The sequence below is a fragment of the Heptranchias perlo genome, chromosome 10 (assembly GCF_035084215.1).
Source record: "Heptranchias perlo isolate sHepPer1 chromosome 10, sHepPer1.hap1, whole genome shotgun sequence".
NCBI classification, from domain to species: Eukaryota; Metazoa; Chordata; class Chondrichthyes; order Hexanchiformes; family Hexanchidae; genus Heptranchias; species Heptranchias perlo.
Window position 1 is genome coordinate 82,194,380 of NC_090334.1, and position 27,113 is coordinate 82,221,492.

General features: G+C 44.9%; 1 protein-coding gene across 3 annotated transcripts in view; it reads right to left on the reverse strand.

Annotated features, from left to right (window-relative positions):
* The window catches only part of jag2b (jagged canonical Notch ligand 2b), a 153,805-nt gene that overhangs the window by 53,660 nt on the left and 73,032 nt on the right, over positions 1 to 27,113 (reverse strand). For all 3 annotated transcript variants that reach the window (XM_067992093.1, XM_067992094.1, XM_067992095.1), the window contains one exon: positions 26,354 to 26,414. In XM_067992093.1, the coding sequence (XP_067848194.1) occupies positions 26,354 to 26,414 (61 nt within the window). The remainder of the gene's footprint in view (positions 1 to 26,353; positions 26,415 to 27,113) is intronic.

Genomic DNA, 27,113 nt, shown 5'->3' on the forward strand with positions numbered 1-27,113 from the left:
TAGACAACTGAAGGCACGGCCGCCAATGGTGGGGCAAAGGAAGTGGGGGGCACAAGAGGCCAGAATCAGAGGAATACACAGTTCTGAGGGTTGTAGGAGGTTCCAGAGATAGGGAGGGGCAAGGTCGTGGAGAGATTAAAACATGAGAACTTTAAAATCGAGGCGTTGCTGGACCGGGAGTCAATGTAGGTCAGCGAGCACGGCGGGGGTGATGAGTGAACGGGGCTTGGTGAGAGTTAGGATACGGGCAGCAAAGTTTTGGACAAGCTCAAGTTTATGGGTGTCATATTATAGATTGGAAAATAACCTGCATATTGTGAATTTCTAATCCTGCAGCACTGTTTTGAAGATTTGGCCATGGTTGAGTGTTAGTGATCATTCTGTTAGGGTGGGGGAAAAGGCAGGACTAGTACAAATACCCTAGTGTTCCCTAGCATCACAGGCTCTGACCAGCAGTAAACATCACAATATGAGGCCAAGTACAAGAGGCAAAACAGTGATGGAAAAGAAAATGATAATTCAAACTTCTTTACCCAGAAAGTGGAACACACTACCACAAGTAGTTGAGGCGACTAGCATAGATGCATTTAAGGGAGTTAGATTATACACAGGGAGAAAGGAATAGAAGGATATGCTGATAGGGTTAGAAGAGGGGTGGGAGGAGGCTCGCATGGAGCATAAACCCCACAGAACTATGCCGGTGCCGAATGGCCTGTTTCAGTGCTGTAAAATTCTATGTAAACACATTTCCAACCAGACACAGGGAAAGAAAATAAATAATTCATTATCCATGTACGCCACTGTAGTTTACAAGCACAGGGGCATCTAGTTACTGCAGTTTTATTACATCACCAGCATGAAGCAATAAATCATACAACACACAATGACTAAGCGTTCTGCAGAACACTACTTCATCAATCGATGGTGTCATGACATTGAGTGTGCGATGGAGTCGTGACAAGAGGGGGGAAAGAACTAAATCTTCACTGATGTTTAGGGCTGATTTTATAAGCATCCCTTTTGGTGAACGGAATATTGATGGGGCTTTCTTTTTTGGGAGGCAGTTATTTTGCTTAGTGGGCTCAAAATTAAAGCTTCAAAAACCACTCGATATTCAGGCAAGTGGACAACACAGATTACTGGGACATAGTGTAATAGGAATGTGCATTTTTGCTGTGAGTTTCACACTGTTTGCATCAAGCCTAGAGAAGAAGATTGCTGCAAATGAAGGCACGCTGTATTATGCAAATGTTGGATTGTATTCATTAGTCTGCTTCAGCTTTGTTTGGTTGCTGGCACTTTTGCATCCAAGTCAGAGGGAGGCATTAAACAGAGGCCCCCTCAGGTGGATGTAAAAGATCCCACGGCACTATTTTGAAGAGCAGGGGAGTTCTCCCTGGTGTCCTGGCCAATATTTATCCCTCAACCAACACCACTACAAGACCAGATTATCTGGTCATTATCTTATTGCTGTTTGTGGGACCTTGCTGTGCACAAATTGCCTGCCACGTTTCCCTACATTACAACAGTGACTACAATTTCAAAAGTACTTCATTTGCTATAAAGCATTTTGGGATGTCCTGAGGTAAAGGCGCTATATAAATGCAAGTCTTTTTCTTTATTTTCTTTCAGGTTTCCAGCAATAGTCCAGGACCTAAAAATATAGGCTGACATTCCAGTGTAGCACAGAGCAGAAAAACGAGGCTCCCGTTCACCATCCAGCGATAGCGTACATTGGACAAGAGGATCAGGCTACGTGGTGATGCCCCATAAAGTTAAATAGCCTGCTGATACTTATTGTGCGAGTTCACAGATAAAGAATGGGTATTTGGATGAAGTACCTGGGGGTTGGCAGCACCCATGAAGCTGTACCCCAGCAAGTCACCAACTTCATGTCAAAAGGAGGGGAAAAACTGGGAAAATAGAAACTGCATCTCATTTCTCCTCTTAGTGAATCCCCCCTATTTTCACATTCCAGATGGCTCTCTGATATGAGGAAACGGTGCCCCAATTGAGCCAGTTGAAAGCTCAGTACAGGTAGAACATAGGAACAGAAGATAATTCAGCCCCTCCAGCCTGCTCCGTCATTCAATTAGATCATGACTGAACTGTACCTTAACACCATTTACCCGCCTTTGCTCCAAATCCCTTGATGCCTTTACCCAACAAAAATCTATCAATCTCAGTCTTGAAAGCTCCAATTGACCCCCAGCACCCACAGCCTTTTTTTGGGGGGTGGGGGGAGATTTCCACTACCCTTTTGAGAAAAAAGGTGTTTCCTGATTTCACTACTAAATGGCCTAGCTCTAATTTTAAAGATTATGTCCCATTGTTCTGAACTTCCCCAACAGAGGAAAGTTTCTCTATCTACACTTTCAAATTCTTTTTAACATTTTAAACTCCTTGATCAGATCACCCCTCCATCTTCTAAACTCAGGGGAATACAAGCCAAGTTTATGTAGCCTGTCCTCATAATTTAGACCTCTGAGCCCCGGTATCATTCTGTAGAACAACTTGAATTTATATAGCACCTTTAACGTAGTAAAACATCCCAAGACCCTTCACAGGAGCGATTATCAAACAAAATTTGACACCAAGCCACATAAGGAAGTACTAGGACAGGTGACCAAAAGCTTGGTCAAAGAGGTAGGTTTTAAGGAGGGTCTTAAGGGAGGAGGGAGGGCTAGAGGCACAGAGAGGTTGAGGGAGGGAATTCCAGAGCTTAGGGCCTAAGCAGCTGAAGGCACGGTCGCCAACGGTGCGATCAATAGTGATTTATTCAGCCGAATCCAACGAACACAAGTAATTTTATCCATGAACGCTCAACTTGGACTGGGAGCTCCACAAAGTTCAGATAAAGTTGTACGAATCTTTGGTCCACAGCTTATTTAATCAATAATTCATCCAGCAACTCAATCTATCAGAGCAACAGAAAACACTGCACAAAAACATTGGACGTTAAAGAAGATTGGGTTTCTAAATGTGCTGCTGTCTCCAGGAACCATCTGGCAATGGGATGAGTACACTCAGAGCGCACTCAATCGTAAACAGATTATTTATACTGGGATCATGGCATTTTCCCACCCCTTTGTATGGGATGTATGCAAGAATGTTCCAGAAGCAACAGTCATCTATCAGGACCTCGTCCAGTGGCTATTCTGTATGTGTGAGCCTAACAATGAGTGTCATCAGACTATTCAACAATTAGGGCATCACACCATCGCGTACCGTGGCTGCAATATCCACAGGATGCACCACAGCAACGTGCCAAGGCTTCTTCAGCAGCCCCTCCCAAACCCACGACCTCCACCACCTAGAAGGACATGGGAAGCAGGTGCCTGCAAACACCACACCATCTCCAAGTTCCCCTCCGAGTCACACACCATCCACAAAGTAATTCATTGGTTATAAGGTGCTTTGGGACGACCCAAGGTCATGAAAGGCGCTATATAAATGCAAGTTCTTTACTTGTTTTAAATAAATAGTGGGAAAGAAAGTACCACAGCATTAATCGTTTAAAAAGATTAATCATCCCTCAAAAGTGTTTCTCCCCTCCCCGATAAAATTAAATGATTAAGTGAAACATTTACAGGGAGGGTTGTTTCAAATTCTACAGGATAACTAGCTGCCTACACTTAAAGGGAAGAGTAAATCAAAGTTTCCTCGGAGCAGGATGTCTTGCTGCATCCGACGTCAACAGGTGCTCAATGGAACTGAGTCAACTTCCCATGTGGAAATCCGATTCATGCTGATCCTTCTGGCACTCACCTCGCAGGCAGATCAAGAACAGCCCATCAGCAGTGAAAGGAAATTGCCTTGGAGATCTAATCAAAACTGCTGCAATACCCAGGCTAGCACGAAAAGCAAAAAGACCAAAGCTGTCTTCTTGGAAGTGAGTTGAGAATTTAAACACATACTTCACACAGCTAACACAATCCAAAATTCGGAAAGGTCATAATGGAAACTGGCCGGGGCATGGGTTTAGACTTTTACTTCTTGGACCTTCTTCGACAGCACCTCCCAAAACCTGTGACCTCTCACCACCTAAAAGCACAAGGCCAGCAGGTGCATGGGAACAACATCACCTCCAAGTTCCCCTCAGTCACACACCATCCCGACATGGGCCTATATCGGCTGTTCCTTCGTTATCGCAGGGTCACAATCCTGGAACTCCCCATCCTAGCACTGTGGGAGCACCTTCACCACACGGACTGCAGTGGCTCAAGAACAGAAATGCACATATGTGCCACTGAGTCTCACAGTCCAGAAGTTCTCAGGTTTGTGCTGAATTGTCAGGAGGAGGAGGCTCTGTAAACATCCCCATCCTCAATGATGGCGGAGTCCAGCATGTGAGTGCAAAAGACAAGGCCAAAGCATTTGCAACCATCTTCAGCCAGAAGTGCCAAGTGGATGATCCATTTTGCCTCCTCCCGATATCCCCACCATCACAGAAGCCAGTCTTCAGCAAATTCGATTCACTCCACGTGATATCAAGAAACGGCTGAGTGCACTGGATACAGCAAAGGCTATGGGCCCCGACAACATCCCGGCTGTGGTGCTGAAGTCTTGTGCTCCAGAACTAGCCATGCCTCTAGCCAAACTGTTCCAGTACAGCTACAACACTGGCATCTACCCGACAATGTGGAAAATTGCCCAGGTATGTCCTGTCCATAAAAAGCAGGACAAATCTAATCCAGCCAATTACCACCCCAGTCTACTCTCAATCATCAGCAAAGTGATGGAAGGTGTCGTCGACAGTGCTATCAAGCAGCACTTACTCACCAATAACCTGCTCACTGCTGCTCAGTTTGGGTTCCGCCAGGACCATTCGGCTCCAGACCTCATTACAGCCTTGGTCCAAACATGGACAAAAGAGCTAATTTCCAGAGGTGAGGTGAGGGTGACTGCCCTTGACATCAAGGCAGCATTTGACCAAGGAGCCCTAGTAAAATTGAAGTCAATGGGAATCAGGGGGAAAACTCTCCAGTGGCTGGAGGAGTCATACCTAGCACAAAGGAAGGTAGTGGTTGTTGGAGGCCAATCATCTCAGCCCCAGGACATTGCTGCAGGAGCTCCTCATGGCAGTTTCCTAGGCCCAACCATCTTTAGCTGCTTCAACAATGACCTTCCCTCCATCATAAGGTCAGAAATGGGGACGTTCCCTGATGACTGCACAGTGTTCAGTTCCATTCGCAACCCCTCAGATAACAAAGCAGTCCATGTCCACATGCAGCTGGACAACATCCAGGCTTGGGCTGATAAGTGGCAAGTAACATTCGCACCAGACAAGTGCCAGGCAACGACCATCTCCAACAAGAGAGTCTAACCATCTCCCCTTGACATTCAACAGCATTACCATCGCCGAATCCCCCGCCATCAACTTCCTGGGGGTCACCATTGACCACAAACTTAACTAGACCAGCCACATAAATACTGTGGTTACAAGAGCAGGTCAGAGGCTGGGTATGCCGTGGCAAGTGACTCACCTCCTGACTCCCCAAAGCCTTTCCACCATCTACAAGGCACAAGTCAGGGGTGAGATGGAATACTCTCCACTTGCCTGGATGAGTGCAGCTCCAACAACACTCAAGAAGCTGGACACCATCCAGGACAAAACAGCCTGCTTGATTGGCACCCCATCCGCCACCCTAAACATTCACTCCCTTCACCACCGGCGCACTGTGGCTGCAGTGTGTGCCATCCACAGGATGCACTGCAGCAACTCGCCAAGGTTTCTTCGACAGCACCTCCCAAACCCACAACCTCTACCACTTAGAAGGACATGGGCAGCAGCACATGGGAACAACACCTGCATGTTCCCCTCCAAGTTTCTCACCATCCCAACTTGGAAATATATCGCTGTTCCTTCATCATCACTGGGTCAAAATCCTGGAACTCCCTTCCTAACAGCACTGTGGGAGAACCTTCACCACACAGACTGCAGCGGTTCAAGGCGGCAGCTCACCACCACCTTCTCAAGGGCATTTAGAGATGGGCAATAAATGCTGGCCTTGCCAGCGACGCCCACATCCCCATGAACGAATAATTTTTAAAAAATCAGCCAAGGCAGCCTTTGGGATACTAAAATTGAACTCCAAATCCCTAAGCCAGGGGTTAGTTGGGTGGTTGGGCTGCTGATGGTTCCCATAACCAAACAGACTACTGAGACTAGGCTCGCACAAAGAGGGCTACCTGGATGAGGTACCAGAGGCACCCACAAGGCCAGAATCAGCAGTTCTGAGAAAGGAGAGGGGAGGAACTTGGAAAAATAAACCTGAGTGCAACCGCAATGCTCATCTTCCTCAAACGGATTCCAAGCTGGGTTTTTTTCTTTGAAAATGACATTTGAAAAGGGACAATTTATACCTAGGCATTCCAAAAACAACGAGAAACTGACCATTTCCCTGCATTACAACAGTGACGCTGGCACAGACACGATGGGCTGAATGGCCTCCTTCAGGACCGTAACTTCCTATAATTCTATGACTGCACTTCAAAAGTACTTCATTGGTTGTGAAATGCTTTGGGACAGAGGTCATGAAAGGCACTATTATACAGAATATAAAGCCGAGAATCAGGCCATTAGGCCCAACTAGACTGTGCCGGTGTTTATGCTCCACGTGAGCCTCCTCCCACCCCTTTTCATCAAACCCCATCAGCCTATCCTTCTATTCCTTTCTCCCTCATGTACTTATCTAGCTTCTCCTTAAATGCATCAATGCTATTTGCCTCAACTATTCCTTGTGGTAGTGAGTTCCACATTCTAACCACTCTCTGGATAAAGAAGTTTCTCCTGAATTCCCTATTGGGTTTATTAATGACCATCTTATATTTATGGTGCCTAATTTTGGTCTGCTGCACAAGGGGAAACATCCAGCATAGGCTCGATGGGACAAATGGCCTCCTTCTGTGCCATAACCATCCTATGATTTTCTCCACATCTACCCTTTCAAAATTTTAAAGACCTCCATCAAGTGTAGTCTAACCAAGGTTCTACGTAAGTTTAACATAACTTCCGTTTTTCAATTCTATCCCTCCAGAAATGCACCCCAGCTATATAAATGCAAGTTCTTCCACCTTTCTGTTGTGCAAGAATGGAAGTTGAGAAGCCCGATGGCGAGCAGGAGACCTGAAGTGTTATTCCCCCACTCATGCGTACCTCACTGCAGATGGATTCATCAAGGAACATAGGAATTACTAAACGAGAAAACACCAAGGTCCATCTACCATTCTGGTAGTCGCATGATACAATGATAATGGAGTTACTGACAAATCACATCAATCAATCTCTATCAGTTAGCCTACAACAGTCCCAGACATAAGGTGAGGAAAACCCCCAGTGGCGGAGAGCTTTGGGAACCATAGGTCCAAAGTCACCTGTTCCTCCCACCACGTCATGTCTCAAATTACTCTCATACTGTATCCCAAAATGTTACTCTAAAAATCCATCTAACTTTCATTTGAATGAATCAATACTAACAGCTTCCACTGTCTCTCTAAGGAGTCTGTTCCATAGATTGACCCCTCACTCTCAAATATTGTTTCTGCAGATTAGTTTTGAATTTACCCCCCTTCAGACTCAGGCCGCGTCCTCTGGTTCTACTGTTCTGGATGAGGTGAAACAGCTAGTCACTGTCTATATTATCCAGTCCTTTTATAGAGTCCTAAAAACGGCAATCAAGACAGTGTCATAAAACATAGCCCCATCTCCAACCTAACCATGAGAGTCGTAACACTGAAAAATGAGCAAGTGGAAAAAAAAAACAATGGTGTATCAACCTTTAGGGCATCGGAGGATAAAGTTAATACAACAGAATCATTCGCGCTAGGAAATGAAACAAAATGGACTCCAAGGTAATTTATCAGAGAGCTGAAGTAGGCGTCTACAGCACTGGCGTTTTCATGCAGCATCGTGCTGCACTGCATTTGGCTAATCGAGCTGATGTGTGGAGCCTTGTGACATTTCGTATGCATTCTTCAATATTTAATGATTTGGTATATTATTACAGGCCTTCCTGTTTGCGTTCATCACATCTCTCTGGAAGAATAAAGCTGGAACCAGTTCAATTTCAAAAGAAGCCAGCGTATCAGGTGACCAAAGTCTTTTATGCATTAAAGCCACCACTTACCAAAATCTTTTCACATTGACTCTCCCCCTCCCTCCCCCACTCTCCAGGTCGCGATCAGGTAGCAAGTCTTTTTTTTAAATATATAAAAGGACGAGACTTTCTCTTTCTGAAGTACTTTTCTCCTCTGACAGTCTCCTTACACCACACATTAGCCTCAGCCAAGAAAGCAGCTGGATAGATCAATGATTCACAGGTCTCTGCTAGTGCTGTCTTTTTTAAACTGGCCATCCTAAAGAGGCCTGAGCAACCAGGAAGTGTCTTGTAGCCATGCAACCTCCAGTGCATAGGTGAGCTACATCAACACGTTCAGTTGCATTCCAAAGTGCCACCCTGTCAAAGTCCATTTAAAAAAAAGCGATGGTTCTAAAATTCTTTTGCTCAAAAAAAAAGTACTGAGGGCATGCAGCATTGTCGGAGGTGCCTTCTCTCTGGTGACACTAATTGTAAACAATTTTACAACACCAAGTTATAGTCCAACGATTTTATTTTTAATCGTTGGACTATAACTTGGTGTTGTAAAATTGTTTACAATTGTTAACCCCAGTCCATCACCGGCATCTCCACATCATGGAGACACTAAAACAGAGGTCCCAGTTCACGTGGGCATAAAAGATCCCTGCAGCACGATTTGAAGGAGGCATGGAGTTCTCCCAGTGTCCTGGCCAACATTTATCTTCCAAACAACACCCGAAATTAATAACTGGTCATTTATGTTTGTCTCAAAATAATTAATTGGCAGTGAAGCACTTTGGGTCAGCCGAGAGCTAGTTAAATGCATAGAATCAGCATGATGAAAAACTGAACTTAAATGAATACTAGGAATCTGTACGAGATGTTAAACGGAGGCCCCATGTGCCCGTGCAGGTGGATGTAAAAGATCCTGAGCATATCACTCACATCCTATCATACAAAACTCAGGCAATCGCAGCCCAGTCAGCCCTGCAAAGTCCTCCTCACCCAACAACTGGGGGCCGATGCCTAAGTTGTCCCACAGATTATACAATCAACAGCCTGATCTAGTTATACACTCAGATTCATATTCATCAGCCAACATCCCAGACTCCATTACTATATCTGGGTGTACCCTCTCTCACCGGCATGATAGACCCATCAGAGGTGGGGACACAGATATACAGTCGGTGGGAATGACCCTAGGGGTCCTTGACATTAACTGCAGACCCCCGCCATAAAATCTCATGGTCTCAGGTCAAACAAGGTCAAGGACCCCTCCTACAGATCACCATCCCCTCAACTGATGAACTAGTACAACTCCATGTTGAACCACTTGGAGGAAGCACTGAGGGTAGTAAGGGCACAGAACATACTCTGGGTGAAGGACTTTATTGAGCACCAAGAGAGACTTGGTAGTACCACCACTGAGGAGTTGACAAACGCCTTAAGGACATAGCTGTCAGTCTGAGCCTGTGTCAGATGAGGGAACCAACACGAGGAAGTAACCTACTGGACCTCATCCTCACCTGTTGCAGACACACCTGTCCACGATAGCACTGGCAGAAGTTACCACTGCAGTTCTTGTGAAGAGAAAGTCTCCTCTCCACCATGAGGACAGCCTCCATTGTGTAGCATGGCACCACCACCATGCTAAGCAGGGCAGACAGATCTAGCAGCCATAAGACCACAAGAGATAGGAGCAGGAGTAGGCCATTCGGCCCCTCGAGCCTGCTCTGACATTCAACGAGATCATGGCTGATCTGATTTTTACTTTAACTCCACTTCCAAAGCCAGGCATCCATGAGGAGCTGTAGGACATCAGCAGAATTGTATAGCATCACAATCTGCAACCTCGTAGCATGGCATATCCATCACACCTTGATCACCAGCAAGCCAGGGGGACAAAACCTGGTTCAACGGAGACTTTAGGAGAGTGTGCAAGGAACAGCACCGCATACCTTAGAATAAGGCACAAACCTAGTGAAGCTACAGCACAGGGATAGCTGTATGCTAAACACCAAAAGCAACAGCCTATAAACAGATCTAAGTGATCCCACAACCATTGTGAAGGGCTACGGGGATAGGGCGGAGGCAGTGGGACTAGCTGGACTGCCCATGCATAGAGCCGGCGCGGACTCGATGGGCCGAATGGCCTCCTTCCGTGTTGTAACCTTCTATGATTCTATAATGGATCACAGCAAAGCTCTGTAGCCTTACCACATCCAGTCAAGAATACTGTTGGGTAAGGAACATAGGAACAGGAGTAGGCTATTCAGCCCCTCGTGCCTGCTCTGCCATTTGATAAGATCATGGCTGATCTGTGATCTAACTCCATATACCTGCCTTTGGCCCATATCCCTTAATACCTTTGCTGCCAAAAAGCTATCTATCTCACATTTAAATTTAGCAATTGAGCTAGTATCAATTGCCGTTTGCGGAAGAGAGTTCCAAACTTCTACAACCCTGTGTGTGTAGAAATGTTTTCTAATCTCGCTCCTGAAAGGTCTGGCGCTAATTTTTAGACACTGCCCCCTACTCCTAGAATCCCCAACCAGCGGAAATAGTTTCTCGATCCACCCAATCCGTTCCCCTTAATCTCTTATAAACTTCGATCAGATCACCCCTTAACCTTCGAAACTCTAGAGAATACAACCCCAATTTGTGTAATCTCTCCTCGTAACTTAACCCTTGAAGTCCGGGTATCATTCCAGTAAACCCACGCTGCACTCCCAAGGCCAATATGTCCTTCCGAAGGTGCGGTGCCCAGAACTGCTCACAGTACTCCAGGTGCGGTCTAACCAGGGTTTTGTATAGCTGCAGCATAACTTCTGCCCCCTTGTACTCCAGTCCTCCAGATATAAAGGCCAGCATTCCATTAGCCTTCTTGATTATTTTCTGCACCTGTTCATGACACTTCAATGATCTATGTACCTGAATCCCTAAGTCCCTTGGACATCCAACTGTTTTTAAACTTTACCATTTAGAAAGTACCCTGTTCTATCCTTTTTTGATCCAAAGTGGATGACCTCACATTTGTCACAGTTTTGCCCAGTCACCTAATCAATATCCCTTTGTAATTTTATGTTTTCATCGACACTGCTTACAATGCCACCAATCTTTGCGTCATCGGCAAACTTAGATATAAGACTTTCTATGCCTTCATCTAAGTCGTTAATAAATAGTGAATAACTGAGGCCCCAAGACATCCCTGCGGGACTCCACGAGTCACATCCTGCCAATGTGAGTACCTTCCCATTATCCCTACTCTCTGTCGCCTTTCACTCAGCCAATTTCCTAACCAAGTCTGCAATTTTCCCTCAATTCCATGGGCTTCTATCATAGCTAACAGTCTCTTATGTGGGACCTTATCAAATGCCTTCTGGAAGTCCATATAAATAACATCCATTGACATTCCCCTGTCCACTACTTTAGTCACCTCTTCACAAAATTCAATCAGGTTTGTCAGACGCGACCTACCTTTCATAAATCCATGCTGGCTCTCTCTGATTAACTGAAAATTCGAGGTGTTCAGTCACCCTATCTTTAATTAGAGACTCCAGCATTTTCCCCACAACAGATATTAGGCTAACTGGTCTATAATTCCACGGTTTCCCTCCCTCTCCTTTCTTAAAAAGCAGAGTGACATGTGCAATTTTCCAATCCAGAGGGACAGTTCCTGAATCTAGAGAACTTTGAAAGATTATAGTTAGGGCACCTGTAATGTGCTCACCTACTTCCTTTAAAACCTTGGGATGGAAACCATCTGGTCCTGGGGATTTGTCACACTTTAGTGCTATTATTTTCTGCACTACTGTTGCTTTACTTATGTTAATTTTATCGAGTTCCTGTCCCCGATTCAACATTAGTTTTCTTGGGATTTCCGGCATGCTATCCTCTTTTTCGACTGTAAATACGGACGCAAAGTAATTATTCAACATGTCTGCCATCTCCCCATTGTCAATGACAATATCCCCACTTTCAGTTTTTAAGGGGCCAACACTGCTCCTGACCACCCTCTTTTTCCTAATATAACTATAAAAGTTCTTCATATTGGTTTTGATATTCCTTGCAAGTTTCTTTTCATACTCTCTTTTTGTAGCTCTTACTATCTGTTTTGTGACCCTTTGTTGATCTTTGTATCTTTCCCATTCACCAGGATGTGTGCCATTTTTTGCCTTTTTGCATGCGCTTTCCTCATGTCTTATACTGTCCCTTACCTCTTTAGTTGTCCATGGCTGTTTTTTTTGGCAAGTAGAGTTCTTGCCCCTCAGGGGTATAAACCGATTCTGTATCTCGTTAAACGTTTCTTTAAACATTTCCCACTGATCAGTTGTTTTACCAGTTAACAGATTTGCCCAGTTTACAGTCTGTCTCATCCCACTGAAGTCGGCCTTACCCAAGTCTAGAATCTTAGTAGCTGATTCACTTTTTTCCCTTTCAAACACTACAAAGAGTATTAAGAGTTATGGAACCAAGGCGGGTGGATGGAGTTAAGATACAGATCAGCCATGATCTCACTGAATGGTGGAACAGGCTCAAAGGGCTGAATGGCCTACTCCTGTTCCTAAAAAGGAAGTGGCTTCCTGAACATCTCCATCCTGAACCATGGTGGAGCCCAGCATATATGAGTACAAGAGGCAAGGCTGAATCATCTTTAGCTTAAAGTGCTGAATGGATTATCCTACCCAGCCTAACAGAAAATTACAACACGGAAACAGGCCATTCGGCCCATCCAGTCCGTGTAGGCGTCTACCCTCCACATGAGCAAATAGTGCTAATCATATTTACCCACTGCTGTTGCAATATCCCTTCAACTACTTTTGCCTTCATCTGCCTATCCAATCTAAACTGCCTCCCGAAGTACCCACCATCAGACGATTTGGCTCACTTCACGTGACATTAAAAAGCAGCCGCGTGCAAGGCTGTGGGACCTGATAACATCCTGGCTATAGTGAAGGCCAGTGCAGAGCTGCTAGCTGCTCCCCTAACTACACTGTTCCACTACAGCTATGATATTGGCATCTACCCAACGTGAGAGATTGCCTATTCACAAAGGCAGAATAAATCTAACCCGGCCAATTACCGTCCTAGCAGTCTCCTCTCAATCAGTAAAGTCATATAAGTAGTGATCGATAGCACCATCAAGCGACACCTACTCACCAATAATATGCTCAAGTGACGCTCAATTCGAAGTCTGCCAGAACCACTCGGCTCCAGACCTCATCACAGCCTTGATCCAGGCATGAACGCAAGAGCTGAATGCCAGAAGAGGGGCAAGGGTAGCTGCCCTTGATGTCAAGGCAGCATTCGACCGAACTTGGCACCAAGGAGCCTTTGTGGAACTAAAGTCACTGGGGGTGGGGGGCCAAAGTGAAAACCTGCCAGTGGCTTAACTCCTACTTGACGTAAAAGGAAGATGCTCACAGTTGTCAAAGGGCCAAAGTCCCGGGACATCACTACAGGCGTTATTCAGGAAAGCACACTCGATCCAATCATCTTCAGCTGCTTCAATGACCTTCCCTTCAACACCTGGTCAGAAATGGGGCTGCTTGTTGATTCCAGTGTGCAGCTCCTCCAATAATGAAGCAGCCCAAGCCAGCCTACAGCAGGTCCTGGACAACATCCAGGCTAGGGCTGACAAGTGGCTGGTAACATTCACACAACATATGTGCCAGGTAATAATTATTTCAAAGAAGAGGAAGCCCAGCCCTCTCCCCTTGACCTTCAACAACAATTTGCACTTTTACTGTAGTAAAATGGCCCTAGGCGCTTCACAGGAGCGATTATCAAACAAAATTTGACAACGAGCCAGATAAGGAGATATTAGGACAGGAGCTTGGTCAGAGATAGGTTTTAAGGAGCATCTTAAAAGGAGAGAGGGGTGGAGGGGTTTAGGGGTTTAGGAAGGAAATTCCAGAGCTTAGGGCCTAGGCAGGTGAAGGAACGGCCACCAATGGTGGAGCGATTAATATTGGGGATGCACAAGAGGCTAGAATTGGAGGAGCACAGAAATCGAGGGTTGCAGGGCTGGAGGTGATTACAGAGATAGGGAGGGTCAAGGCCATGGAGAGATTTGAAAACAAGGATGAGAATTTTAAAAATTGAGGCGTTACCAGACCGGAGTCAATGTAGGTCAGAAAACACATGGGTGATGGGTGAACAGGACTTGGTGCAAGTTAGGATACAGACAGCAGAATTTTGGATGAGCTCAAGTTTACAGAGGGTGGAAGGTGGGATACCAGTCAGGAGTGTATTGGAATAGTCGAGTCTCGATGTAACAAAGGCAATGGATGAGGGTTTCAGCAACAGATGAGCTGAGGCAGGGGCAGAGACGGGCAACATTATGGAAGTGGAAGTAGGCAGTCTTGGTGATAGAGCATGGGTGGTCGGAAGCTCAGCTCAGGGTCAAATAGGATGCAGAGGTTGTGAACAGTCTGGTTCAGCGTCAGACAGTGGCCAGAGAGAGGGATGGAGTCAGTGGCTATGGAACGGAGTTTGCAGTGGGGAACAAAGACAATGGCTTTGGTTTTCCCAATATTTAACTGGAGGAAATTTCTGCTCCTCCAGTACTGGATGTCGGACAAGCAGCGTGACAAATCAGAGGCAGTGGAGGGGTCGGGAGAAGTGGTGTTGGGTGTAGTCAGCGTACGTGTGGAACCTAACATTGTGTTTTCGGATGATGTCGCCGAGAGGCAGCATGTAGATGAGAAATAGGAGGGGGCCAAGGGTAGACCACTACCACAGTTATGGGGGTCACCACTGACCAGAAGCTTAACTGAACCAGCCACATCAATAATGTGACAAGAGCAGGGAAGAGACTGGTCACTCGCACTCTGAGGCGAGAGTGCTACCCTCTGACATACCAGATAAAATATTCCACATAACTCCAGCTACCCCTTCCCTTTCACCCAGTCCTGTCTCCTATGACGGGAGTTCAATTGGTTAGATCAGAACTGTGTCTTGTTCCTTCCTCGGTCTACATTCGTGTTTTAGTTGCTTCCTGTCTTAAAAAGGAATGTAAAAAAATTAAGATAAAAACAGATTTCACCGGCTGCTAGCCTCAGTGAGAAGGGACAAAAACAAAATCAAGATTTTTAAAAAAAAATATGGGCTGGCTGCATGGAAAAAATAAACTTCAAGTCTTTTGTAACAATATTGAACAGGATGGGGTTGCACAAGAGAACAATAGAATTAAATTCCAGGTCCATTATAGCCTAAAAATAACCAAGCTGCAAAAGGAGAGAGAAAAATCAAAAGTACCTCCACACCAGGAAGGAAAAGGAATTCAACACAAAACAGGAAGACTGTAAGGGTTCTTAAAGAAAACACTTGAATACAAATTAATTCACAGCATTCAAGATTGAAAAAAGTTGGATATTCTGTGAACAACTGTGAAACGAACAGAAAATGCTGGAAATACACCAGTCAGCATTTGAAGGAGAAGATATGCTAATTTATAGGGGTGGAGACTTCAAACATGAACTAATCTGGTGTGTAATTCCATCTTGTTGAGATTTTCGGTATATGCAAGTTTTTTTTCTCCCTCAAGCTATCAGTAATGGTTTTTAAAAACTGAGCAACAAATAAGCTTTCTCCAAAAGTCATGTTGCAAAGGCCAATTTCCAAACTTAGATTCCATCAAAATTCCCATGAAAGCCTCCACCGTCAACAAGAGCTCAACACACAACCAGTTTTGGGTAGATTCAACCCAGCTCCAAGTGGGCATAGGCCCATAGCACAAAACCATCCCCAGCTTTGCAGTAAAATGACAACCTCCCTCAGGACTGAAGACACACGTGGGGAAATGCAAAGCGTCGCACTGGTGTGGTCCTTGGTGTTCTTTTGAGGTTAGGGCCGAGGATCCTGCTGGGACGGAAAGTTTTAGTGTCAATCCAGAGACTCGAGCCCTATAATCCAGGCTGATGCTCCAGAGTTGTACTTAGGGAGTGCTGCACTGTCGGAGGTGTTGTCTTTCGGATGAGATGTTAAACAGAGGTCCCATCTGCCCTCTTAGGTGGATGTAAAAGATCCCACGGCCACTTTCAAAGATGCAAACATGCTTGAAACTAAGAATGAGCACAATAGCTTCCTCCAAGTATTCACAAGGGAGGACATGAGCTGTATCCCAAGTAAATACAATTACTATTGTGAGACACAAAAGTCAGACAGGCTAAATGAGGCTCAAAGCAAATAAATGCCCAGGGATAGATAGTGTTAATCCTGGAGTGCTGAAAGACTAGGGAAGGGATGTGTGAAGCACTGAAATCATTGAGTGTGTGTCTTTGGGCACTGGGAAGGTTCCAGTAGATTGGAAACAGACTAATGTAATGTCTATATTCAAAAAGGAGGATGGGACAGACAACTTCAGACCCATTCCATGTAAAATAACAGAATCGATCAGAAGTAAACTTTAGGACCATCTGCACAACAATAACCTAGTTAACAGCAGCCAGCATGGATTCAGACGGGGAAGATCCTGCCTGACCAAACTCGGACTTCTTTTGAGAAGTGACAACCCATGAGGACTGGAAAGCCCCAAGACATGGTAATCCTCGACTTCCAAAAGGCTTTTGATAAAGTGGATAGCGATAGGGTAGGTAGCAGATAGTGATAGGGTCAATTCATTCAAATACAAGTTAGATAGATTTCTTTCAGAAAGTAACATTTTGGGATATGGAATGAGTAATTTGAGATATGACGTGGTAAGTGTAGCATGCTTGGGAGGAACAAGTGAATTTGGACCAGAGTCCCAAAGTTCTCCAGCACTGGGGGTTTTCCTTGCCTCATGTTTCATAGTATAATACAGCACAGGAAGCCATTTGGCCCATCTTGCCTGTGCCATCTCTGAAAGAGCTATCCAATTAGTCACACTCCCCTGCTCTTTCCCCATAGATCTGTAAAGTTTTTTCTTCAAGTATTCATCCAAATCCCTTTTGAAAGTTACTATTGAATCTGTTTCCACCGGCCTTTCAGGCAGCACATTCCAGATCATAACGTGCTGCGTAAAAAAAATGTTTCCTCGTATCACCCCTAGTTCTTTTGCCGATCACCTTAAATGTGTCCTCTGGTTACCAGCCCTTCTGCCACTGGAAACAGTTTCTCCCTATTTACTTCATCAAAATCCCTCATGATTTTGAGCACCTCTGGGTCTGTTGTACACTAATTGATAGAGATTGATTGCTATGATTAGTCAACAACTCCATTATCATTGTATCATGCGACTGCCAGAATGGTAGACGGCAGTTCTGTTCCGTGAGTCCATACATCATCTCAGTCTTTCAACACAGCACGGGCTCAAGTATACTTAAAAATAAATTCTTGTACAAAAGACTTGGCACAACTTCCTTCAAAGTAGATGAGAAGGGGTCATCCACAGGAGGAAGGAAACATGTGGAAAATAGGGAGTATAAACACAGGTTGTATTAACGGAGACAATTGCAGCCAGTGCTTTATTTAGCCTCGTTCTTGGACATGGTGCAGGGCTTCCAAATGGTTCAGAAGTGGAAACAAGGATCATATCCCAGACATAAGTACACTGGGTGCTCACGACAATCTGGCACAGCAAACTATGCTCCAGCAAGCCGGGCACTCATTAGGCTTCCCCTTGGGGAAGTAGGGGCACGAGAAAGAGAAAGGCATAAGGGAAAGCACTTGCATTTATATGGCACCTTTCACAGCCTCGGGACGTCCCAAAGCGCTTTACAACCAATTAAGTATTTTTGAAGTGTAGTCATTGTTGTAATGTAGGAAACGCAGCAGCCAATTTGCACGCAAGATCCCACAAACAGCAATGGGGTAATAACCAGATTTGTTTTGTGTTTTTTTTAAAAAGTGATGCAAGTGCTACCACGGCTGAATTTACTTTTGGCCCAGATAGTATTATTAGTGACAAAGGTTGAATGAGACGTGATGAAGGAAGAATTACCAATTCACCTTGAAACACAAATCACTTGTTCTATCGTGTCTCGATTCCTTCCTCCTCCATTCTCAGACAAGGTGCAATGGGAAACTTATCATTTTGAGCAGAAATGTCAGGCTCTCAATCAGAATTGAAGGTAGGGTCACCAACACCTGGGATACACACTGTAGCTCTTTGATGCAAGACTGCCCAGAATCTCAAGTACAACTCCATCTTACTGGCCCCACTAACTCCCTCCACAGGAGGTCTGTTCATTTTTAAACTCAAAACAACTCAATGGAGAAAAAAAACTAGATAAACTCAGAACCCATAAAAACCATTTCTATTTGCTTCAGAAGATAATTGCTTAGTCTGTTTCAATAATCAATCTAAGAATTGCAGAACCTCTCAGCTCCCTCATTTTTTTCCTTACTGCAGACTTTTAAAACCAAAGTTCAACAACACCTAACCATTGCTTCCCAATTTATCTCTTCTTTCCAATCTCATGTGCCCTGGGCCTTCCCCAGGGTTTCTGAACAATATCTCAAAACACACATACATACACTCCTATCTCCAACAGATATAAACAAACAACCCCAAATCTTTTTGCTTTCATGGAAAAATAGAATCCCACCCTCACTAAGTCCTTACATTTCCAAGGCACTCAGTGAATGCAAAGACATTTCAGGGTTTTGGATGGTGTGGACACCAAGTCCAGAGGAAAGGTGGGGGGAGGAGAGAGAAGAATCAAGGAGGGCAGGATGGGGCAAAAGCTCAGTCTAACAGGGGGGTCTTGAGGAGATTTGTCACTGCAGGGAGGGAGGTAGCAGAACGAAGTACTAGAAAGGAGACAGTGCAAAGGACCAGAGGGTTCGTGCACGGACATGAGGGTCGAAGGGGGATCACGGAGTTAGGGAACGGCAAGACCGCAAAGGGATTTGAAGGCCAGAAGAGTCTTAGAAGTCGGGGACATTGGGAGGTTGATGAAGCTCAGCAGTAACGGGGATGAGGACCACACAACATTCTGGACAATTTGCAGTTTATAAATAGTAGAAGTAGGCAGACCAGTAAAGAAAGCATTCAAGTCCATTTGCGACAACTTGCATTTATATCACATCTTTAACGTAGTAAAAGATAGACGCTGGGTCAAAATCCTGGAACTCCCTCCCACAGCACTGTGGCAGAATCTTCACCAAACTGACTGCAGCAGTTCAAAGCGGCGGATCACCACCACCTTCTCAAGGGCAATAAATGCTGGCATTGCCAGCGATGCCCACATCCAATGACTGAGTTAAAAAATCCCAAGGTGCTTCACAGGTGTAATTAACAAAATGTGACATTGAGTCTCTCAAGGAGATATTAGGACAGGACCAAAAGCTTGGTCAAAGAGGTAGGTTTTAAGGAACGACAAAGTTGGTGGGGGGGGGGGGGGGGGGGGGGAAGTGAGCTTAGCAGAAGACAGTGTCAATGATGCAGCAATGAAAATCGGGGATGCACAAGAGGCCAGAAATAAAAGCGTGGCTTAGGATCTCAACTGTAGAGTGGGGAAAGAAAGCGTAATCAAAAATTCTAGAATACCATTTAACAAACTTTCCTTCGCTAACTATAAGTAGGTGCCCTCATAATACACTAGATGTTACATAGCATACCTCCCTCCCTTATTGTGAGCTGCGCCTCAGGACATCCACCAGTATATTTTTTTTTTAAAAATCAGGAGACACAAAAGGGTTCCATTTGTTCCTCTGTGCACTAACTTGTTTAAAATAAACTGGCTCATGACTGAAGAAAGAGCAGCATTCAAATAGAGTAGTTAAGCAATGTGCTACCAGAGGAGGTGTAACCCAAAGCTCGAATTGTCAAGTACGACATGGAAAGGATTCTATAGTTATCTCTTTAGGATGGTTTGATGCCGTGCTCCATTAAACCCAGAACCATGGCCTTGAAATGACTCAAAAGTGGATTCATCTTCACTCCCATCCACCCCCACCCCCCCACCACTTTTCACATGCTGCTTTGGGTGGTCAATAACATATGGTGAACTACAACTTAATTGCACCCTCCATACCTTGAGCTCATCCAAAACTGTGTTGCCCATATCCTAATTCACACCAAGTCCCATTCACCCCTGTGCTCACTGACCTACAATGCCTCCATTTTAAAATTCTCATCCTTGTTTACAAATCTCTCAAAAGCCTCCACCCACTCCCTGTCTCTGTAACCTCCTCCAGCCCTATAACCCTCCAAGATCTCTGCATTCCTCCAATTCTGGCCTCTTGCGCATCCCCATTTCCTTTGCACCACCATTGGTGGCCATGCCTTCAGCTGTCTAGGCTCTAAGCTCTGAAATTCCCTCCCTAAACCCCTCCGCCTCTCTCCTCCTTTAAGACGCTCCTTAAAACCTACCCCTCTGACCAAGCTTTTGGTCACCTGTCCTAGTATCTCCTTATGTGGCTCTGTCAAATATTGTTTGATCACGCTCCTGTGAAGTGCCTTGGGACGTCTTACTACGTTAAAGGTTCTATATAAATGAGAGTTGCTGTAGTTTAGCTGCAGAGGCCTAGTGGTAAAAGCATTGCTGGCTGTAGAACTACACCACACAGAACAGACGGTCCTGCTTCAATTCCTCTTCTGTTCCTGCTCCTTGTCATTATCTGGTGGCTCCTGTTGGACAGCGCACGTAATGTCAGCATCAGGTGAGGCCAGGATCAGGCTGATCCCCTCCCCATCAACCCCCCCCCCCACCCCCTAAACCCACCCCCCGGCCTCCCAGTCAAATAGCCAGCCTACACACTTGAGCGACGACTGGGCGAGTTACTGGAGCATGGCCAGCGTCTGCGTACCCCAGCAAGAATCGGTGCTTTCAAAAGAAGGAAAGGGAACAAGAGTCTCTAATCGACTCAGGATTATCATTTCTTTTTTTTTTAAAAAAGGATAAGTTAAATTACAACTCCAATGGAACAAAAAAAAACAATTGTGGTAGTTAAAAGTTGCTTTGGAATTACATAGAATTCACAGCATAGAAACCGGCCACTCAGCCCAACTGGTCCATGCTGCCATTTATGCTCCACACAAGCCTCCTCCCACCCGACTTCATCTAACCCTAACAGTACATCTTATTCCTTTCTCCCTCGTGTTTATCTAGCTTTCCCTTAAATGCATCGATGCTAGTCGCTACCACGTGGAGTAGGTGAGGCGAGTTCCACACTCTGGCTAAAGAAGTTTCTCCTGAATTCCCTGTAGCACCGAGTGAAAGCTGAGATATGACTGCATGGATGTTATAATGGGAGAGGAGACAAGGAATCATTCTGAACTAGAGATTACTACACAGGTTGTGCAGACTAAAACGTGTGCTCGTCAGTTTAAGGGTTAACTGGGAGCCTCCCAACCCTAAACGTTCCCTATGCTGACTTTCAACCCTTTTTAAAAAAAAATTCTTCTTTGTTTTAAGAGACTATCCTGAGGAATGCAGCTGCACATGCTGGTGCAGAACCGCCCGCTTGCTTATTCCAATCCACTTCCTTCTCCTCCAGTGCTGACTCTCACCTTAATCCGTGGTTGACATGAAAGCATTCCCCACAAGGTATTTTCAGCGAGGGCCATTACAGTGAGTGGAAAGCATGTGGACTGGATGTTCTCAAGCAGGCTTGAACACGAGGAGCCACACGCTCCAACACAGCAGTTTGGTAAGAGACTGGATACAGTTTCACTCACGTGAACGAGAGGTAGAAACTGCACAGCAAGTTTCACAGATCCAAAAAAAATTCACGCTGCATTAGTACGTCTCGCAAAGTACGCTGAAGTGCCTTGATCATTTCGTGCAAGTTTTAGTTTCTTCAAGAATGTTAAACTATTTTGACTTCTTATACTTTCAGTGGGGAACATTTCACTCAATGACAGTCTCGTTATCAGTGAAACAGCAGAACATACAGGGGCAGAAAAGACCACTACAAAAATCCCACTATCTTTTATATCCCTCAATCATTTCTTACACCAATAATCTATCCTGCTCACTCTTGAATTTGGCAATACTATCCACCTCCAGTGTCTCCCTGGACATTCTACTTCAAACATACCCCAGCCTCCATGTGAAATAGTTCACTGCTTTGAGGGGATGCAGGAGATTTACTAGAATGGAACCAGAGATGAGGGACTTCAGTTATGTGAAGAGACTGGAGAAGCTGAGATTGTTCTCCTTAGAGCAGAGAAGGTTAAGGGGAGATTTGATAGAGGTGTTCAAAATTAGAAAGAGTTTTGATAAGAGTAAATGAGAAACTGTTTCCAGTGGCAAGAGGGTCAGTAACCAGAGGACACAGATTTAAGAAAATTGGCAAAAGAAGCAGAAGGAAGATCAGAAATGTTTTTATGCAGCGAGTTGTGGTGATCTGGAATGCACTGTCTGAAAGGACAATGGCAGCAGATTCAATAGTAACTTTCAAAAGGGAATCGAATATATACCTGAAACGGAAAACGGGAAGAGCAGTGGAGTGGTACTGATTGGATAGCTCTTTCAAAGAGCCGGCGCAGGCACGATGGGCTGAATGGCCCCCTTCTGTGCTGTATCATTCATCTTCCCTCTCCCGAGCTCAAGTCCATGGCCCGTGTTGCAGTTTATGGTTACGTCAAACAATTCATTAGGATTTATTTTTATCTATGCACCATTAAATTGCACAGACCTCATCATTCCTGGGCTAGGGAGGGGTGAGAGCGAGTGCACACGAGCGAGCACTAGCTGGAGATTCTACAGGAATATGAGCACGTGCAGGTGTCAGATAGAGCCAGGCTCAGCTGTGCTGTGGTCAAACAGCTGTCAATCTTAATATCCAGGCTCACTCATGGAGAATGGCCACTTGCTTGAGGTACTGAATGGCTGTCAGGCAGTCCAGCACGAGTCATTGGAAGGGGAGGGGAATGAAAATTTTACTTAGAAAAGGTGCCAACCTTTAATAGTCATGCAGCATTATTTACATTTCAAAAAATAATTAATCAGACTTGAAGCGCTTTGGGATAAGACCATATAAAAAGGCAAGTTGTTTCTTTTTCTTCTTTCTTGGGAATGCTCCTGATGTTTTGGCCAAGATTCTCCCCCCATCCCCCCCCTCAACCAGCACCACCAAAAATAGATTAAATTGGGTCGCTCATCCCATCACTGTTTGCAGAATCTTGCCTGTGCACAAAAATGGTTGCCACATTTCCAAGTCTCAAAACGAACAGAAGCAGACCGGTCTCCATAAAACTATGTACTTCCGATTAATCCAGCAAACGTAACCCGAGTCACCCAAAATTCAAAACTCAAACTCCAAGTATCACTGCGCAGGAGCAAAAACAAAAACACGGCCAGTACCCTGGTCTTAGGTTAAGCCTATCTGTTTCTAAAGCGCGTGCACAAAAAAAAGGATTAGGCGTTGCTATGGAAACCCAGTTGTAAAGTCACACTGTTCGAAATGCCAGGTCAGCTCGTGCTGCTTTAGGTCCCCAACAATGCACTGAGAGAGACTCGACCCTGGGTACGGCAGCAGGGGAAAGAAAAATGTACAGTGGATTTTATAGTTTGTATCTTAGAATCACACAGCGTAGAAGGACATTCTTTGAAAGAGCTATACAATTAGTCCCAATCCGCTCTTTCCCCATAACCCTGCAATTTTATTTTCCTTTTTAAGTATATTTCCAATTCCCTTTTGAAAGTTACTCTGTATCTGCTTCCACCAGCCTTTCAGGCAGTGCATTCCAGATCACAACTCAGTGCGTAAAAAAATTCTCTCATCTCCCCTCTGGTTATTTTGCCGATCACCTTAAATCCGTTACCTCTGGTTATCTACTTTTCTGCCACTGGAAACAAATTCTCCTTATTTACTCTATCAAACGGTGAGTTGGTTTTATTCTTTTCCTACCAATTTTCTTTCCAACCTTTCACCCTTCCCACCCACCCCCACTCCAGAACAAGTTGACTTAGGTTGTATGGTTCCACGCACGAGCCTAGGTGACCTGAGAGATTCTTTTGGGGAGGTAATACATGACCATCAAGCCCAGCCTGCGCTCACCCCGCACCCACATGTGCACTTTCCAGCAAGAGTCAATGGATAGGGGTGGCCGATGCTAAAGCTATTTGTAAAAGAAAGAAAAAACAAACATGCATTTACATGGCACCTTTCACAACCTCAGGACATCCCAATTTGCACACAGGAAGATCCTACAAACAGCAATGTGATAATAGGAACATAGGAACAGGAGTAGGCCATTCAGCCCCTCGTGCCTGCTCCGCCATTTGATAAGATCATGGCTGATCTGTGATCTAACTCCATATACCTGCCTTTGGCCCATATCCCTTAATACCTTTGGTTGCCAAAAAGCTATCATCTCAGATTTAAATTTAGCAATTGAGCTAGTAATGACCAGAATTTTTTTTTTTTTTTTTAAAAGTGATGTTGGTTGAGGGAAAAATATTGGCCAGGACATCGGGGAGAATGCCCCTACTCTTCAAAATATTTCCCTGGGATCCTTTACGTCCGCCCAAGGGGGCAGACGGGCCTCGGTTAAACGTCTCATCTGAGAGACGGCACCTCAGACAGCGCAGTGCTTCCTCAGTACGGGCCACCTCATGCAAGATCCTTTCCACAGAAGCAACTGTTTTTTAAAAAAAAAGTTGAGGCAAGAATGGCACAAGGCCAAGGGCAGAGGGCAAGGAATGCCATCAACAGTAAACAAAAAAAAGCACGCATGGGCATCTTGCCACAAAACCACACAGCTTATTACAGTCTCTATATCCCCCCCACCCAGACTACAGTCTCCTAATGACTTTTCCTTGGGTCTCAAATAGTTTACTGGCAGTGTGATTTGCAGCCTCAACTGTATCTATCTACTGAAGGCTATATTTAATACACTAGAAAAATATTTTTAGTCCTAGCCCTTCGGGATTCAGTTACTGTTATGATACGTCAAAGATAACTCTTGAGCCATCGGTCAGGTGGTGCTTGGAGTTCCTGAGGACACTTGTTTGCCAGAGTTTCCAAGTCCTATACGCTTTTAGAAATGACAGGCAATCTACTCCGAAGCCCCTGGAGGGTCTGGGAAAGATTTCACAGCAGTTGTATCAGGTCTGGATGCACAAGACAGCATGCATCATTCCACTGACTCAGCTTTCCCCGTTTGGCCTCCTTTACCCTGAAGCAGAGCTTCAAACTTACGAAGCTTGGCACGGATTCAAAGTACAGACGCTACAAGCTGCCACCTTATTACCGAAGGGAAGGAGTGGGTTCTCTAACTCAGTGGTCATCAGCACCTATGCAGCTTAAAGATTACAGTCCTGGGAGGTGAAAGTAAACCATACTGGGGCGAGGCAATGGCCTTCTCTTAAATCTAATGCCTTGCCAATGTAGCCATGATGTGGAGATGCCGGTGATGGACTGGGGTTGACAATTGTAAACAATTTTACAACACCAAGTTATAGTCCAGCAATTTTATTTGAAATTCACAAGCTTTCGGAGGCTTCCTCCTTCCTCAGGTGAATGTTGTGGTGAATGCCCACAACATTCACCTGAGGAAGGAGGAAGCCTCCGAAAGCTTGTGAATTTCAAATAAAATTGCTGGACTATAACTTGGTGTTGTAAAATTGTTTACAATTGCCAATGTAGGGCATGAAGACAGGGGGGGTGATGGGTGAGCAGGACATACACCGGTCACATGACCTGGTGTAGGCTAAGATGCGGGTAGAAGAACTTTAGATCAGCTGCATTTTATGGCGGGTGGAAGGTGGAATCTTGGCCAGGAGAACATTGGAATTCCAGTGGTAGAGATATACTGTCAAAGCAAGCTTGCTGAGTGCTAGCACACTCCTGTATACATTATATAATTCACGGAATGCTAGCACATTCCTGTATACATTATATAATTCACCATGTGCCACTCCTGTTTACATTTAATTCACTGAGTGCTCCATCTTAGCAGAATATATTGTACAGTACTCAACACTTCAGTCCCTACAAAAAAAAAGCATATCCACCAACTTACCGTGAGCAATGCCACGGGTTTTCATTTATTACAATTAATTTATTAGGAACTAAAACTGGTCTTAAACCTCAAGCACCACAGTGAGCAGCAATCCCAGACCATTCTGCAGTCAACTGAACAGCCATGAGAGCAGCAACAGCTTCTCTCGCTAAAGTATAACTTTTGCCAGAAATAAACGAAATCAAACATGGAGCATTTTAGGAGTTGCTTTTTTTTAAAAAAAAGATTAAAACTCTCTGATGATCCCTTTTTGACCAATTGACTGCCATAAAAGTATTGCAACCGCAAAAACATCCAAACCAACACTTTTCGGTTAATAATTGTACGAGCGTTTAAAGCAATTTTTTACAACAGAGTGGGGCTCACTTACTTGCATTCACCTGGGACAACACACCCTCCATGGATAGAATGGCAACCCTGCTTACAAATAGCTGCAAATAAAAGAGAAAATTCTGAAGTGGTCATTCCTTTGAAGTGTCTCACTGATTTGATCACATTCTCCCACCCCACCTCAGAGGGCAATGCCTGCTTCTGTAGAATTTCATACAGGCGGCCTGCTCACCAGCTCCAGTGGTCATCCTTCACTTGAGCTCAGTGAGGCTAGCTGACATACACCGGTCACATGACCGCCCATCAGTGATGGAGGCAGTGTAGGATCACAGCGCAAGGTGGCCATTTGACCCATCATGCCTGCGCCAGCTCTTGGAAAGAGCCTTGCAATTAGTTCCACTCCCCTCTGCTCTTTCCCCATAGCCCTGCAAATTTCATTTTCAAGTATATATCCCATTCCCTGTTGAAAGTTTATTAATGAATCAGCTTCCACCGCCTTTTCATGCAGTGCATTCCAGATCATAACTCGCTGCATTAAGAAAATTCTCATCCTCTTGCCTCTGCTCTAAAGGGATATGAGTAATTTGAGACATGACGTGTGGTGAGTGTAACAGGCTCGGGAGGAACAGGTGACCTTGGACCTATGGTTCCCAGAGCTCTCCACCACTGGGAGCTTTCCTCACCACGTGTCTGGGTCTGTTGTAGACGGATTGATTGCTGTGATTAGTCAGCAACTCCATTATCATCGTATCATGCTATTACTGGGATGGGAGAAGGCCAACTAGATGGACCTTGGTCTT